The 16866-nt window shown below is 35.7% G+C and overlaps 1 protein-coding gene across 3 annotated transcripts in view; it reads right to left on the bottom strand.

Moving 5' to 3' along the window:
* Positions 1 to 3805: 3805 nt before the first annotated feature.
* Positions 3806 to 16866, bottom strand: part of ADCY1 (adenylate cyclase 1) — a 149771-nt gene continuing 136710 nt past the window's right edge. For 2 of the 3 annotated variants that reach the window (XM_054273247.1, XM_054273248.1), the window contains 6 exons: positions 16042 to 16158; positions 14756 to 14902; positions 14274 to 14372; positions 10247 to 10361; positions 8114 to 8238; positions 3806 to 7279 (listed from right to left, as the gene is read on the bottom strand). In XM_054273247.1, coding sequence (XP_054129222.1) covers positions 6941 to 7279; positions 8114 to 8238; positions 10247 to 10361; positions 14274 to 14372; positions 14756 to 14902; positions 16042 to 16158 — 942 coding nt within the window. In that variant the 3' untranslated portion in view covers positions 3806 to 6940. Of the gene's footprint in view, positions 7280 to 8113; positions 8239 to 10246; positions 10362 to 14273; positions 14392 to 14755; positions 14903 to 16041; positions 16159 to 16866 lie in introns of those variants that run through there. The other variant, XM_054273249.1, reaches the window with a different exon arrangement.

Here is a 16866-nt window from a genome sequence, read left to right as displayed (position 1 = left end):
GATCATAAATCACATCAGGCCACCCAAGCAGTGTGATATTTTGAAGAGGAATTAAAGAGCAACAGGCAGCCACTCCCTTATATGTACTTTTCCCATTATTGACCTTAATATATTTATTAATGATTTAGATTTGGCCTGAGAACTCAGTGACAGATGGGATTAAAATGAACAATGATCTAAAAATTGCCTATACAGAGTTCTGGAAAGCGGCAATCATAAACAGGGTGGGGTACAAGAGAAGTGTCCAGATTGTCATTATTCACAACAATTACACCACACTGAGATGTAAAACCCACCGAATTTGAGATGAGCTAGTTTATGACTGTTAGAAACCCTTAACTACTATAATGAAGACAGTCGTCAGTACAAGATAGTGGTTTTTCTATGCAGGCAACAAGGATATATTGTATGAACCTGCCTATTAATTTAGGATTACAAAAGTACTTGCAGAAGCTGTACTGCTTAGTTAACCCTACAGTCACCTGATTAAACAAAAAATTCAACAGATTTCTGAGTTCTATTATAACACTAGCTCAAATTGTAAAATGCAAATCCTTATCCAAAGCAGAAAGTATTCACAGTCTACACCCTTCTCCCTTTGCCACAAGACTCAGTGTTATGCTCCTCAAATACTCCTTACAGCAATTATATAAGTAATTTGAGAAGTAATCCTGAGTTTTTGTAACATGGATATGACAACTTTAAAAAGTAAGTGTGCAAAATACTTTCAGAATTTTAAGTTTTCCTTCAGAATTTTAAGTTTGTTCATCAGCTTTATGGGAAAAAATCAGACAGAAAATTGGAAATTGATTTCTTATTTCAATGTCACTAGCTGACAACAGCATCAAGGTGTGGGCTAGGCTGTGATGCCTAAAGGAGGCATCTCTGGAAGTATGGAATCAGCAGAGAACTCAGATGGCTCAAAATCAGATAAATGCTATGAAGTTTCTCTGAATAGTTTTGTTAAATACTTTCTGCTTAGCAATATAAACTATTTGAAAAAATAAGTAAAAAAATCTGACAGAAATAAGGCAACAAAATTAATTTATATATATGTATATATTTATATTTATATATGCACACACACACACACACATATATATATATATGTGTGTATGTATGAATCCAGGAAAACCACCTATTTGAATTAATGTACTTTTCATATACAATAACTTATTATCCCATTAGAAATACACTCTGGGTAACATGAATGGGCCAAATTCACCTTCTTTGCCTTCCATAGTGTTGCACCTGCACACAGCAGAGATGGATTTGACACCTAGTCCTTCTTGATACATCAAGTGCAGTATCAGAGAATAACCACTGAATGTCAGATACTACACCATTTTGAACTAGAGTATTGGTTTGCTTTTTATATTACAGAAAGTAGTTTATTGCTTCTAATGACCAGAAGGTACCTTATGAAGACAGCTTAGATATAATACTTTTCATATGCTGTGTTATGGATCTTGAAACACTGAGGTTGGCAGATCACAATCATGAAGTGATTTTTCTTCTTTATTTGCTGATTGTATTTTGGTTAGCTGAATGCACATGCAACTAGTGATTTAACTGTGCCAGGAGTGATATGTCAAAAACATTTAAGGAAACATACTGTTTTGTTTTACTGAAGTCAGGCATGAATGGCATGCAGTAGATTGCAAGGAAAACCAAAAAATACATCAATTTTAAAAGGATATATAATCTCCATGCATATGTAAAATGCCTCTTACAAAAATCATTCATTTTTGTTAAAAGTGTGCCTTTTTGCTTCTTTTTTTACAAGTGTACATGCAACTACCTGTTCCAGCTAAAACTATTTACAAAATTTCATAGTACAATACATCTTTTAAAGTGAATAATACATGAAAGGCCAATGTTTTCTGTTGCTTGTTTAACACTGTACAAGATTAAAAATAAGGCATTATAATACAGGTTTATCACAAATTAAAAAAATTGGTTGGTTTTCACTGTAATACAAAACTCTAACTTGAAAGAATATTATGGCTAAATAGTCCTCCTGCCTGGGCAGAACACATACAGAATCTGGACTTGCTGATGTAAAGAAAATGCATTCTTTCTGCTACAAGCAGGAATCCAACACAGGAAAATTATTCACGCTACTTATTAATGTATTCAGACTCTTCAAAGCACTGAAATGGCACGGGTCATATACTGTTTCCATTCAAATAGTGACACCCAACTACTTTATTTTGCCTGACAGATAAATTACAGGCAAAAGTGTGAAAGAGATTTCGGTGCATGACCTACTCTTGTTTACAGTCCTGTAAAATATTCAGTTCAGTATTGACATGAGACATTGCTATAACCCAAGGCAGAACTTGGCCTACAGAAGCTCAACTCCTGACCTTTACAAGCAACTTAAACTGGTGATTGCTGCAGGCCTTGTGGATACATAAGGAGATGCAGATTCAGCTCTAAAAACCTGAAGTTTTTGGCTCTCAGTCTCACCGAGGGAAAGCAAGGGAAAATTTGTGTTTGTTTGGTGAAGATAATAGAGTGTCACTAGCCACAGGGCAAAGCAGCTACAAAAAATATGCATTTCACAGGCTGGGTAGATTTCTAGTCAATGTAAATGGAATATGTTTGGAAATATCTAGCCAGTAATCCAATGGAATGCCAGTTTGCAATCTCAGCATAGAATATGAATTTAAAAACCACTTGAAGATCAAGGTAGTATAGGAATACTTAGAAATTACTTTTTTAGAAATTAGCTCTCAAGACTAAAGATCTCTGACACTTATATGTTTATATAAAGAATTAAAGACTTCTATTATTACTATTATCTGAAAGAGAAAGCATGCAAACTGACATGAAATATTGTGCTTGCTATTGACAGACATTGACATGCCAAAATGGCACCACTGCTTTTTAGCGCTTGTATCTGTTAATTGTTTCAAGCTAACAGCTGCACAAAACAGTGAACAGAAGTACAGGAGGCAATTCTGCCTGCAAATCAACAAGTAACTGTCCTCAGATGAACACTTGGGACTTTTGGTTTCTGTGGGACAGAGACCTTGATGGGGCTACAGCAAGCTTACCTAGGCAAAAGGTAGAGTGCTTCACCAGAAAATTAATATATGCAAGACGGGAAATACAACTGCATGAAGCACAACAAAAATTCCACAAAAATCCAGGGAAATCCTTCTGATGATTTTCAGGGATATTGGAGTGGGCCACATACCATCTTAGGAAAATTGCCAATAAAAATTTTGCTTACAATCTGGCAGAAAATGTGCATTTATGAGGTTTTCAGAAGTATTACTTCCATGTTTATTTTCCCTCTTTCCAAGTATAAAACTTATTAAACATGTCAAAGAATAGAGAAGAGCTGAGGGATTAAATATGCCATTTAAAACTGTCACACAAGAGCTGAAATTAAACAAATGTGGACAGAACAGGAAAGTGGGGAAAAACTATATAAATAGGGAGGGAAAGCATAAAGAGAAGAACACAGTTCATTATATCATGATTTCAATGGGCACTTAGCTTTCATTGTTGAAATGGCTGCTGAACCCTGCCTATCATTTTTACATTGTATTTGACTAATTTGTGCCTTAGATGAACTTTCTTCATAAATTTATACTGCTCAGTCCAGGACTACAAAGTAATATATCCTTTTCCCCATGGTAAAACCAGCAACAACATAATACAAATGTTGTATTAAAGACAGGATAATGATGTTAATGGTAATGAACTTCATGAGAGTGATGTTAACATGGTCTATTGGAAGGCTCATGGTCCCTGCCTATGGCAACAGGGTTGGAGCTAGATGATCTGGCAACAGGGTTGGAACTAGATGATCTTTAAGGTCCGTTCCGACCCAAAGCATTCTCTAAATCTATGACTTAAAGTCTGGAAACCAACTCCAAATATACCATTATTGATTCTGTAAGGTAGGAAATACACACCAGCTTGCCTGCAGCACTAAGAAGCCATCCTGATCCACTCAACTGCTCTAGGAGGCAGAGACGTCCTCCAAAAGCACAGAATGAGAAGCTGATGTTGGACTGTGCCTGTCTGGTCCTTTCCATTCAACATGGAAAAGATTTTTACAAAAGTAACATTCCTTATTTGGAAAAGAGGATTAGGCTTTGAAAATCTTTGGGCCAATTCTAATTAATTATTACCTGCTAATAATTCAAAATGTTAACATGAATAATCTAAATTTACCTTGCTACATGATCTTCCACTGATATTACCAGACTGGGAATGGTCTGGGAAAAAGAACAGTCACAAAAATATTCGCAGAGGGGAAAATTCATTTGTGCTCACTGTCCACTCAGTAAAAGATCAAAGGAACAATGGCAAGATGCCTATATCTTGAGCCTAATAAAAAGAATAACAAATAAGTAATTTCACTGAAATAGGCAAATGGGTCTGTTTGGTCGATGTTTTCACATACTACCAGGATGTAGATCCTACTTCTAGGATCATCTAGAAGATGCTTTTATTTCATTATTATCAGTGAAATTATACCAAATTCATTGAATTAAAAATTTATGTAGAATGGGTTCTGTGAGAGAGGAACTGAGTGATTAATGCTATTGCATATAATGCTTTCCAGCTTGGTTAAATGTTTGACTTTCCCATGTGATTATTTAGTTCTTACAAACCTGTTAGGGAACATAACTGTGCAGTGTGCTTTACATGAATACTACTTACTCAGTTTATTTGTAAATATTTCTTCTTTTAAATCTGTGTTCTCTACATGTATGTATATTTTTAAAATTATTTGAAACTCTCAAAATCAGAAATAAATTATTCTAGAAGAATATCTGTGAACTGGGTAGCTCCTAGAGAGATAAAGAAATGCAGTGACTTTCTTCAGCTCAATCAGGGAGCATATTACCTGTACAGTACAATTAAGAAGCAGTTCTCAGGTTTTTACAGTCACTTTAATCATAAGACTAACTTTGGCAGCTTTGTAATGAAGCACCCAGCAGACAGTGTACATAAAAATTAATTTAAAACTCTGCTGAAAAACACTGGAGTCCCACAGTATCCTGAGTGGAGAACAGAAATTCCTGCAACATTTCTTTAACCATTTTCATCTATTGACAACATGCTGTATATACTTTTAATGCAAAAAATTACTGCTCCAAAGCAAAAGCTGGTAAGAGGGGTCTCTCTCAGAACTTTCTTTCCACTGAAATCTGCTACAAAATAGGCCCACCAAAGGGAAGTGTGAAACTTAGCACATGAAAATTTTCTGTTGTACAATCTGTATAACTTCTGCATTCTGGAGTGAGGTTTTTGCTTTTGTGGGTTGTTTTTTGTTGGTGTTTTTTTTGGCTTTAGCTGTTGTTGTTGGTTTTTGATCTTGGTTTTTTTTGGGGGGAGTGGATTGTTTCGCTTGTTAAAAGGAAGTTTTGCATGTTTTTAGGCAACGTAAAGTTTTACTTCTCTTTTGGGAAGCAGAGGTGGTTAGTTAGCCTGTGAATCCCCATCAGGACAAAATGGCACATGTCCATGGAGTACATGTCCCTCAGCAGGATGATTTCAACTGCTCCCACCTTGACTATGGAGTTGCACTCTACATTTCACATCTGGATCATCACTTCAGTATGAAACCATAAGCCATATGATTTGAGCAGTAGTAGAGAAAAAAGTAGCCACAATATTTTCCTTTTTATGCAAATTTAGAGCAGGCCTCGCTCTCCTGGCACATTTACCAATGCTCCTCATTTGGCAAAGTTTGACTGTGCTTGTTTCTCAGAATTACAGCTTTCTATAATTGTACAGCTTTGAAGAATGAGTCTGGATAGAATAAAGGTGTAATAAAACTGTGGCATAAATTTAAAAATCAATTAATGTATAAAACTATGTTGCCAAACATACAAATGTCACAAAACTAGCAGCAGCATGTTTGCCGCCAGTACACAGCTGTTCCTTGAGATGTTTAGAATGGTAAATCCTGGACTTCAGCCACAGGACTTGTGCTATTTCTAAAAGTCTGAAATAATACCATCCTTCTGCTCCTCAGTAAAATCAGCACTGTACATACAGGACTGTTTCTATATTGCAGAAGCATATTGCTGTGCTTGCAGGGTGGCTCCTCTGTCTTGCACAGAGTCAAATGACCTACAAAAAGGCGGCAAATTCTATGCTTTACCACGCTTGTATTTTTTTTTAATGGAAAGAATATATATTGTTCTTTTGCCTAAACTTTAAGCTATGTGATTTATCTACTTTATATCCTAGTGTAATGGTTTAACTGAAAGTTTTTGTAAGTTTTTGTAAGTTTCTAGAGCATGCAAAGAGAACTAAAAAAAAATATGTAGGGTTCTGTAATTAGCTGAATCCAGTTTTCATTAATCCTCCATTAACAGCTCAATAAACACTGTTCTCATTGTATTAATTCATACACTGGGAACACGTTTCTCAAAGTCTTACTGTAGCCCTGGAGAGTCTTCAGGTGTTCCACATTCCATGGTTAAATGCAGCTTTGCTAATCCCAGGCCCAACAATTCTGGCTATGACAGAAAGAGAAATCTCTTTGCTATGTCTCTGCAGGTGGATGTGTAAATAAATACATATTTTTATGTTCATTTCTATAAATCTCTATTAAGTCTACACAGAACTGTTTGTATGTGTGCATATATGGATTAAAACATGTATATACACACACACATAAATAATTGCTTGCACATTTATCTATTCTTTTTCACTTAGTGTTTAAAAATGCCAAGAAAATATGCCTCATTTCCAGAAAATCTCATTTTGACTTTTCATAACAGAATTGCTAGCCCTTATATGTTCCATCCCAAGAGTTCATTACACAGTCCCCAAGTTCTCTTTGGTTGGGTTGTAGTGGTCCTTGGTTAATGACATGGCCTATGACCTCTGACTTCTTAGTAAAAATTCAGGCATTGCTCTCCAAGTTCACTGCAAGTGACACAACCAAATCTCCTTTGTTCTATGCCTCCTTCACAGCTGGCACAGAAGGAAGATAATGCAGCGTTTGGTTTGTGTGAGTGGCAGATGCTTGACCTGCTCCAAGACCAGGTTTTACAGGAAAGCTAGCAACTGAGGACACCGATGGACAGCTGGTGCCCAGTTTTGTCTGAATGTTTGCTCTCCCATAAGGGTACATTTTCCGCTCTAAGTTTAATGACCGTGTTTGGGAATTATTTCCATCAGCCTTTCCTTCCAGAAAATAGGTCAACATTTCACCTTTTCCCTTTACACTAACTTTACCCCTGCACACAAATTCATAACTGCATCTTTTTAATATCCGCTGAACTTCTTCTGTCACCTGAAGACAGAAAAAAAACCAACAAACCGTTACTTTTTTCTGTTCATGTAGTTGCCCACCCCTCTCCCTTTTACTTCTTAGTCATTAAATATTAATAAAAGAATGGATTATCACCTACAGCTGCCTTTAGGCTCACTTAGAATTTTCTTTAAGAAGTAAAGATCACTGATAAAACTGGAATCTGAGCAGCAGAATTTTTGGTCTCGAGTTAAATAAATACACAGACAGATTAAACTCCATCCAACAGAAATATGTAGCCAAATTGTAAGCTGTATAAGTTCTAGTGATGTTAATTTATTGCAGAAGACCTTTTGGTCCCTGAAGATTAGACAGATATTTTGGATAAGTTACTGCAGGTGTTCACTGAGCTTTTGAGAGGAACACCATAGGTTCTGGTAGTAGAGCAACTATGTTCTCTGTCTGCATCACCTCTCCAATCCAAAGTATCCAAGCAATTTTTAGAGCTACTTAAAATGTGGTAAGATGAAAATGAGCCTAGATCCTTTCCTGGTAGGTCTTATTTAGGCAAAAGTTCTACAGCACTAAGACCAGCAGTGTTAACATTCCCAGGCTTACCTTCAACTGTGTGCAATGAAGCAGAGAACTCTTGTTTCTTTTGATGGGAAATTATTTATTTGAGGATTTCATTGTCTCTAAGGAGTGAAGTGTATAAGACAGAAAACAACTATATTTCTGATGGTGAGTCGTCTGGAGAGTATCGCCCTCTCCATAAGAACAAAGAGAGGCTGTGTTTTCTTAGTGTTCTTGAAAATTTAACCACATATAAAACAGGAAGTATGTAAAGTTTGCAAAATTGTCTTGGAAAGCACTCACCTGAATCTTTCCCTGCACTCCAGTACTATCCATCCGGCTGGCAACATTCACAGTGTTCCCCCAAATATCATACTGTGGTCTTCTGGCTCCAATGACTCCCGCCACTACCGGCCCAACATTAATACCTAAAATTAAAAAATTAATTTGGTTTTCACTGCAGCATATTATCCCAAGGAAACATGAATCCTGCAAAACAGATTTGACTTAAGCGTCTTAGCATTTTTTTTTTATAATACAGTAATATATATTAACATCATAAAGCAGAGTCAAGGGAAGTTTAGGTTAGGTGTTAGGAAAAGGTTTTTCACCCAAAAGGGGACTGAGCACTGGAACAAGCTCTCCAGAAAAATGATCACAGCAACAAGCTTGACAGAATTCAAGAAGCATTTGGACCATGCTCTTAGGCACACGGTGTGACTTTTGGGCTGCCCTGTGCAGGGTCAGGAGTTGGGCTTGATGATCCTGATGGCTCCCTTATATACTCAATGATGTCGTAGCATATTCATGATTCTATGACTAAATTAATGCAAGTGGACTTCTGCATTTGTAAAAGTCTTAGAAACACAACAAAGACATTCCTTGGGATATCTTATTAGAAATGTAATTTGTGATTACAAATGTGATTGACAACATTAAAAATATGATTCTTCTGTGGATTGTTTAAAAAATCCAATATTTGCTTAAAGAAAAGAACTAACCACTAGTAGCACAGAGTTTAGCTGAAAATGGGGCAAACTGTTAAAGATCTTTAATTGTTTCCTATAACTTCCACTGCAGTTGCATATATAAAGCCTTTTAATTGAGGTTTTAATGGAGATTCTCCAAGTGGAACAGAAATAATGGTCTGGAATACAAAAAGGTTGGGGTAAGGGAAGTGTGTCATGTTGGATGTTAGTACTAGACAACTCAGATCCCAGAGACAGTAGAAGAGGACAAAAGTATGTGAAAATGGCTCGAGCATATTTTTTTTGGAAACTGCAGAGCTCAGTTCTACATTTCTGACTGATTTCAACATCTGGTTTGGAATATAAAAGAGGATGTTTCTCCTGAGTGTTCTGAAGAGTTGCAGATACTGAACCCTGCATGAGATTCTGTGCAAGGGCTTTTCTAGACAATTTATGCAGAAGAATGAGGGTTAGATATTTGATCCTTTGTGAACCTGGAAAGACAAGTTATAACAGAGTTCAAAGAGAATTTGGGGTTTATAATTATTAGGATGTACAGGAGGTCAAAGATATATAACTCTTCTGTTGCTGCCTTTGATGTCTTTGGTCTTTTTCAATCTTCTGCTGCTAGCAACCTCAGTTTTCCTGTAGCCCAGCTCATTTTCACAAGTCAGCCATGAAAATATATAGAGAAAGAAGCTGGAGAAAACTATTAGTGTTAGAATATGCAATAAAATGAGAACAGCAGTAGAAGCACTGCTGGAGAGGAGCGGGATACATGAAGAAAGGGAAGCAGGGAACTTGATGTCTAAGAAGGCTGAGAGAAATGAGTGGTATGACATAACATGTAAAGGATTGCATGGGAAGGGTTTTGTTGTGCAGACCAGAGGATTTGATTTGTTGGAGCAAACAGGACTAGTTAAGGTGATTTGGTGTTTGCAGAGAAAAAGCTCCCATTGCACTTTTAATGCCAACAAAGATTTTGCAGATGCAACTTAACATAATACAGTAAGACTCAATTTTCAGCAGCTTAGCAATGTGTCTCTCAGCAGTGTTAATTTGCAACTCTAAAGCCCTTTGGCTCTGGACAAGCTTGTTTAAGTATTTTTTCAGTGCTTGGAGTAGATTCAATTGTCACTCTGCCCAGAGGCAAGCTATTGTTTCAGCCTCCAAGTGTAAGCCACAAGATTGGGTGCACTCATAATATTGTATAAAATTAATGGTGCACTTTCCTTTTAGGGGTGCATAGATTAAGTAAGCACATTGGAATTGGAGGGAATTACAATTCTTAATACTAATGCACACTATCCAGACTGCTGACCTTTTACATGGATGTGACTCTCTCAGTAATGGAGAATTCTCAGTTTTAATCATGAGTGCAGGACAGGTAATCCTTCATTGACAGCACAGGGAAAGCCAACAAAAACTGATCTTCTGCTTGTGTGATAATTGTAGAAGCGTGACTTACCAACTCGTAGGACAAAGTCATTGTAAGACTGATAGTTGATTTCATCAAGAACGTCAAACATCTCAATTGCAAAATCTGCCAGTGTACTCAGATGGGAATAAATTGATTTTTTAGCCTAGAAACAAAATAGTGTTGCACATTAGATTTGTACAGTACTGAGATGCAGGTTAAATACTAAAGTGAAAAATAATGAGAAGTTCATACAGATGTCTTAGGAAAAGAATCTAACCAATTTTTTTGTTTGTGAAGGGAAACTTTAGATGGTAGCTGCAGCACATGCATTTTTTTCTTCTGCTATTTTTTTGTTCTTCTCTCTCTCCTTTTGATTTCTGGGAAGAATGGAAAGCAAAGTTCCCATGGTAAAGTGGTTCTGTTGCTAGAGAGCTGCAGATGTTTGTTTTGAATGTGGCAGGGAATATAACCTGCTTTCTTACAAAACTACTTTGCCTGATGGTTATTAATAACTACAGTTTCTGCCCTCTTCTTCCTTAGGGGATTGTGCTAGCTCCCAGCTTCCATGGGGTGTATGCTGTTCCCATTGACAAAATTCCTGTTAGGTTTAATCCTGTGAGGTGCACAACAACCGTGTTTTTTCTTTCCAGGCAAGTTGAAGGGAGCTGTTATCAAATGCATCTAAATGAACTAATGTTTTTTCTCCAACAGAGATCAAATGAAATGGTGAAGTATTAACTTGTAAATAAAACCCCAAACATAAGATAATAATTTTTACCAATTCAGTCTTATTAAACTGTGCAACTAATTTCAGAGGATATTGTAGATTCCAAAACTTAGCAAGCTTCTAACATAATTCTAAAGATCATGAAAGAAATATTTGCTACAAAGTAGTAAAAATCTAAGCAGCATATTATTAGAAAGTGGAAAAGAAAGGTTTGCATATTTGTTTTGTATCACATGCTCTTCCCCCAGGATCTAACCTTGGTTAGTTAAAGACAGATTACCAGAATAAATCTTTGACTCAAGTCAGTATGACTGCTCTTATGTTCTGCTCTTATTTGAATATGAAATATGAATTTTTAAACAAATTTGATAAGTGAAAGTGGGCTAAAGGTAGGATATGGTGAAAGAAATGCAGGGTCAGTGGCAGCTTCAGTAGGGTGTTACACAACAGGACTGTGCAAGCTGGCATGAGATGAAAGCTTGCTGAGTTTTGCCATGATAGTGAGATTTTATAAATGCAGTGCTAAACAATGGCTGAAAAAACTGAGAAATGGGTTGCTATTTCCTTCATTCATCTCAGTTTGAAAGGGTTGCTTTATGTGGCTAGGAAATTTACAAAAAATTATTAAAGTCATCCTTGTGCCAGTCCCAACTTTTGGGAAGGATATTTTTATTTACCTGCCTGAATGTCTGGCATTCTGCTTCTTTCACTGTGAACTAGATAGTTCTACTCTTTTCAGAATCACCAATACATGGAAGAACAAGAATTAAGCTTAAAGAGCTAATGGATACATTTCCAACAGAGAAGGATAAAATATTCAATGTCTGGAGTAGGGGATGAGCAGTGCAGAGTTTTATTTGATTTCTAATCTTTATTTCCTCTCTTCCATTTATTTGCTGTCTGATGAATGTTCTGTTTTCCTACAATGCCCTTCAAGGTTGCAGGAGAAAGGACTGGTGAGAAATACTGAGTGCACTGCAGGTGACAGATACCTCTCAATAGGATTAGGGCAAACTTGAACCTGCACTGAAGAACACAAAGTTAGGACCCTGGTGAAGTCAGGATCCTGGCGAAAAAGAAATAAAATGAATTTATATAGTGCAAAAGATCTACAAAGAGTTTGGTTTGTGTGCTGCCCTGTTGATAGAACAAATAATTATTTATTTAAATATCAGAGTAGTTACTGGAAAGACTGCTCAGAGCATCCCAGCAAAGTCACTGTGACAGAGGCAATGAGCATTTACTGTAGTCACCTGCTGAAGTCAAGGTGCAGAAACAAGAATCCAGTAAAATATGGGATTTAAATATTTAACTTCATCACGGTACCAGGCTCTTAAGTACATAAATATCCTCAGTTAAGAGCGCAATTAACCCCACCCACTGCTTTCTGTTCATGTCCAAATCCTAGTGTGAAATTAGTGATTCAAAATCAGAGGCTGTGCCAGATTTTCTGTTGAACCTGGAACACTCCTGCCAGAGGGCAGACCAGAGGCACATATGACTCCATAGGATAGCCCAGGGACTGTGTGAAGCTGGCTGTCATTGTCTGTGTATGACAGACTAGCCAAGATTATCAGATTTCTAATATACAAGTGTATGATGAAGAACTACTGGGAAACTGGCAAGAGGATGTGAGTAATTTCTATTAATCTGCATCACATGAACAGTAAGTAGACATCACAGAAGAGCTGAAACCTTAAGTTAAATAAAAATTGTTGTCTGTTTTATATGACAGACAATTTTTATGCAATACAGAATTTTAAATAAATTCTACATATATAGAAAAAAATCAATATCTTCCCCAAGATTTAAAAGGAAGACAAAGTTCTGTACAAAATTTTCTGCAGTGATTTAAAATGCATTACTATAATAAGTTCAGAACAGTATCTTCAGTACTGGACTAACTCAGTTGACCCTTCACTCAATAACTATAAAATACAAGAGACAAACATGTTTAGGTTTTGGAACGTATGCCAAAGTTACCCAATAACACACTTGTTTTGAGGATTACAGTTCAAAGAGCATTTATAGCAGACACAAAAGTATGCCACTGCCTGTTTGCCTCAGATCACACACTGAAAACATTCTAAAGATCAGTGTTTTTTAGCTGTCTCAGAACCCATGAGTCAAACATTTTAGGATAAACATATTTTTAAAAATACCTCTTTTTTTGGGTAATGTATAGATTTCTAGGAATGATACAAAGGAAGGCATCAGCCAGAAATACTTTGCAGACCAGAAGACTAGTTGTGTAATATACTCCAAATAATTCTAACCATTTATTTAAATGTGGTCTTGTTATTTATTTACTTAAAAGGGATAGTTGATGCTAAAAAGTCCACAGGACATCTTCTGTTTTTGTTTTTTTTTTTGCTTTTTTTGGTATTATTTTGTGCTATTTTTCAATCCTAAACCATATGTAATATTGTATTCAACATATGTCTACAACATATGTACATGCATATCAGAACAAGGGAGAAATATCTGAAAACTCGAGGCAGATGAGGTGAATGGATTGCTTTAATTTTCATACTCTTCTTATATTAGTAATTTTATAAAATTTTAATGGTTTAGTTTTATTAGTGTAATTACTAACATGCATAGTGCTCTGTATACTATGCATATAATATGATGCTCACAGGTTTTTCTGGCTTTTCAGTTGCTGCTTGGAAATCTAGGAAATCTCTGTTATAAGATAGTAACTTAAGATAAGAATAATACTCTAAGAGATAATCATAAGAATACAGAAGAACTGTGACACAGAGACAGTGGGTTTGAAATGACTTCGACTTTTTTTATTGCTGAGTAATTAAAGTGGTAAATAGAATGCTAATGGTGGAAAGAAAGAAGAGCTGATTTGGATGGGCCAGGTACAGTGCAGCACTGTACCTAGCACAAAGTTCCTGTCCATGATGGGGGTTAGGAGAGGGTGTTTATTTTAGTTATAGGCTACATTCAGATTTCAATATTAAAAATATATATAAAAACTGCATTTTAATAGTCTTCTGATAGTTTTGCAGCAATTCACTAAACCTAGAGTCTACCTTTCCCTGCATCTTACATCTAAGATACCAGGTTTAAAACACTACCCCTGATTTAGAGCATTTTATACACCAACTTGCAGGGAATTCAAAGCTGCAGACAATGAAATCACAAGAGAAGCCACATAAGCAAGTGTGGCAGTTTTCCTTTCTGGCTCCAGCTGTTCTTTGAATTTCAGGTTCAAAATGTAAAAAAGTCGTAAAATTTATCAGTAATCGCACAGAATTAGTTGTGTTTCTGATGTTCTTCTGGAAATTGAAGGAAAATGGTTCCTTCATATAAGACTGTTATGTAAAATCCTCTCACCTTAGTTCCTGAAGTAGGTACGAGTCCCACAGCTGCCATATAAGTACTTCCAATTGTCTTGATCTTTTCGATATCCTTATAATATTCTTTGTCCATAAGCTTTGTTTAAAACATAAAACTGTTAAATATTACATAACATTTTAGATAAGCAACCATAGTTATCAGACATTATGTGCAAGTTCATTAAACCATATCATATTTGCTAAGTTGAGTCTTGCCCATTTTGAGGTCAATGAAAAAAGTCATTAACGTTCATTTTTGGTCCTCTTCCTATATAAGAGAAATTTTAGGTCAGAGTCATGTGCCTAAAAGTACAAATTTGGCGCTTTAGAGAAGACCAGTGGACACAAACTATGATTAAACAGGAAGTTTATAGTATTGTTTTAGTAAACAGTTCAAGATACACTGATTTACTTCAGATAATCGCGTTGATAGTTATCTGATAGAACTGGCATGGTCAAAAGACAGTGTTTAGACCTTACCTCATCAAAATCAGCAATAATTTCATTTAACAGGCGTAAACATTCCACTCCCATATTATTGCCATCCAGTTCGATGTAGAAATCATTGAAATTTGGGATGGAAGCAAACATCACTCCCACTTGTGAATATGACTGGTAATAAAGGTCCTGTAGTTCATAAGCAGATATAATGTTTATTTAAAAAGATTAATCTAAATTTAACGCCATTATTACATTAGTAGGACAAAGGCCATCAGTTTTTCTAGAGAGAAAACCAGACTTCTTAAAATAATGTTGAAAGGTATCTTCACTTAAGACCACAATATAAAATTAACACCTAAGGTATTAAACCAATTTAAAACAACGGAGAGGTTTTTTTCTGTTTAGACATAGAAGCAGTGAGCCAAAATTTGGACAAAGTTTTAACAATAGAATTATAGAATGTTTATTGTACAAGAAAAATAATTACGTTTTCTCAATCTTGTTTTATAAGCAAAATAAGACATGAACCAATTTTATCCTGTGGTCGATAACTGGCCTCACTCCTTCAAGTTTTTCTATGTGTTGTGGAATATAATATAATATAATATAATATAATATAATATAATATAATGTCATATCATGCTGTTCTGTATGGTAAGGTTTCTGCTTAAAAATTTGGATGACTCAAAGAAAGCAAAGTAACTCTTCTGTGGTTCAAATACTTTGACCCAAAGTCTCAGTAATGGTATCATGGATATTACAGCTACTCCAATGCTGAAGGCTTTCAGATGACCAGAAGGACTCTCATAAGGCCTTCTTGAACAAATTTATTGAGTCACTGCAGCCTTGTATGTTAATCTGAGTCTTCCTTAAGCATGTAGAATTCTCTGTTTTTAACTTTAAATAGATGTTTTTCGTAATGGTAGCATACTTTCCAGAACTAGAGTGGTTAATACATAAATGTCTGGCAGTTCATGCACTTCACCATTCAGAACCAAACTGAGCTCATGCAATACTGTGATAAATTCCAATATCCTACATTGACTGGGAAATGAAAAAAGTGATTTACATGCAGGTACTTGGTTACATTGATATTGAATGACAACTTTCCCTTATTCTGAATTTTATTAAAATTCTTCAGAGAAGCAGGACCATACAGCAAAAGAAATAATCTCAAACTAATTCTTGAACGCAAATTTTTACAAAGCTACTGTTTTCACATGAGCAAAGTTTTTTTCCAAGCCGTTATTGAAAACATACAAGTGTAAGGTGGCCCAAGCAACACAGGCCCATACAGCATGTATTTAAATTTTATCTTGCTTTACCATATTTCTTGGATTAGACATAAGAAAATGCTGTGCAACATGGGCTGGCAACAGGTTGAAAAGAATTCTTTTATTATCCAGCTTGACTCTCTCCATATCATCTCTCTCTTCTTCTGCCTGTTGGAATAGATGAGAAGAAAAACCTTTACAAAAACCAAAAACTTAGCTGAGCCTATTTATATTAATTCATCCTTTGGAATTAAAATGAACAAAATGTAGAGTAGCAATCTAGATTGAGAACAGTTCTCCTGTACCATGCTTCTACATTAGGCAAAATCCCTTTAAATCCTTAGTAAGGTAATGTCTCTCAGCTGTTTTCAGTGTTTGATCAGCTGAGTGTATTGGTATCTTCTGTAGTTCTCTGTTCTTTTAAATAGAAACTTGATATGTTTACAGAGTAAATCAGAATAATCCAACTTAAATCACATTGGCCTTGGAGGCCAATTACTTCCCAGGTAGTTCAATACAGTGACAGCAGTATTTGATCCATCTTTCAGACAAAAGAAGCCAATGAGAATCTCCAGTGTTTAAAGCAAACCTATGCACTTTGCAGTAAAATTGAAACAAATCTGATAAGACTATAGATTTAACAGAGAAAAAGATTTTAAAATTGACCATCCTTAAGAATGATGTACAAATTAAAAATAATAATATAAAAATAGTTAACATTTCTAGAGAATGTTTTAGTTATGCTGATGTTTGTCATGAAAATATATACAGTTCCTTCACAAGAGAAATTCTGTTACTGATGTGAATGACAGCATTCAGAATGAGTGCTTAGGAGTTAAGACATCTGAGGTCCTCAACCCAAGATATGGGCATCTT

The sequence above is a fragment of the Melozone crissalis genome, unplaced genomic scaffold (assembly GCF_028551555.1).
Source record: "Melozone crissalis strain CALT ecotype California unplaced genomic scaffold, PUWL_Pcris_2 ptg000016l_1, whole genome shotgun sequence".
Classification (NCBI taxonomy): domain Eukaryota; kingdom Metazoa; phylum Chordata; class Aves; order Passeriformes; family Passerellidae; genus Melozone; species Melozone crissalis.
Note: the sequence above shows the minus strand (reverse complement) of the source record. Positions and strands in the feature narration are given on the sequence as shown.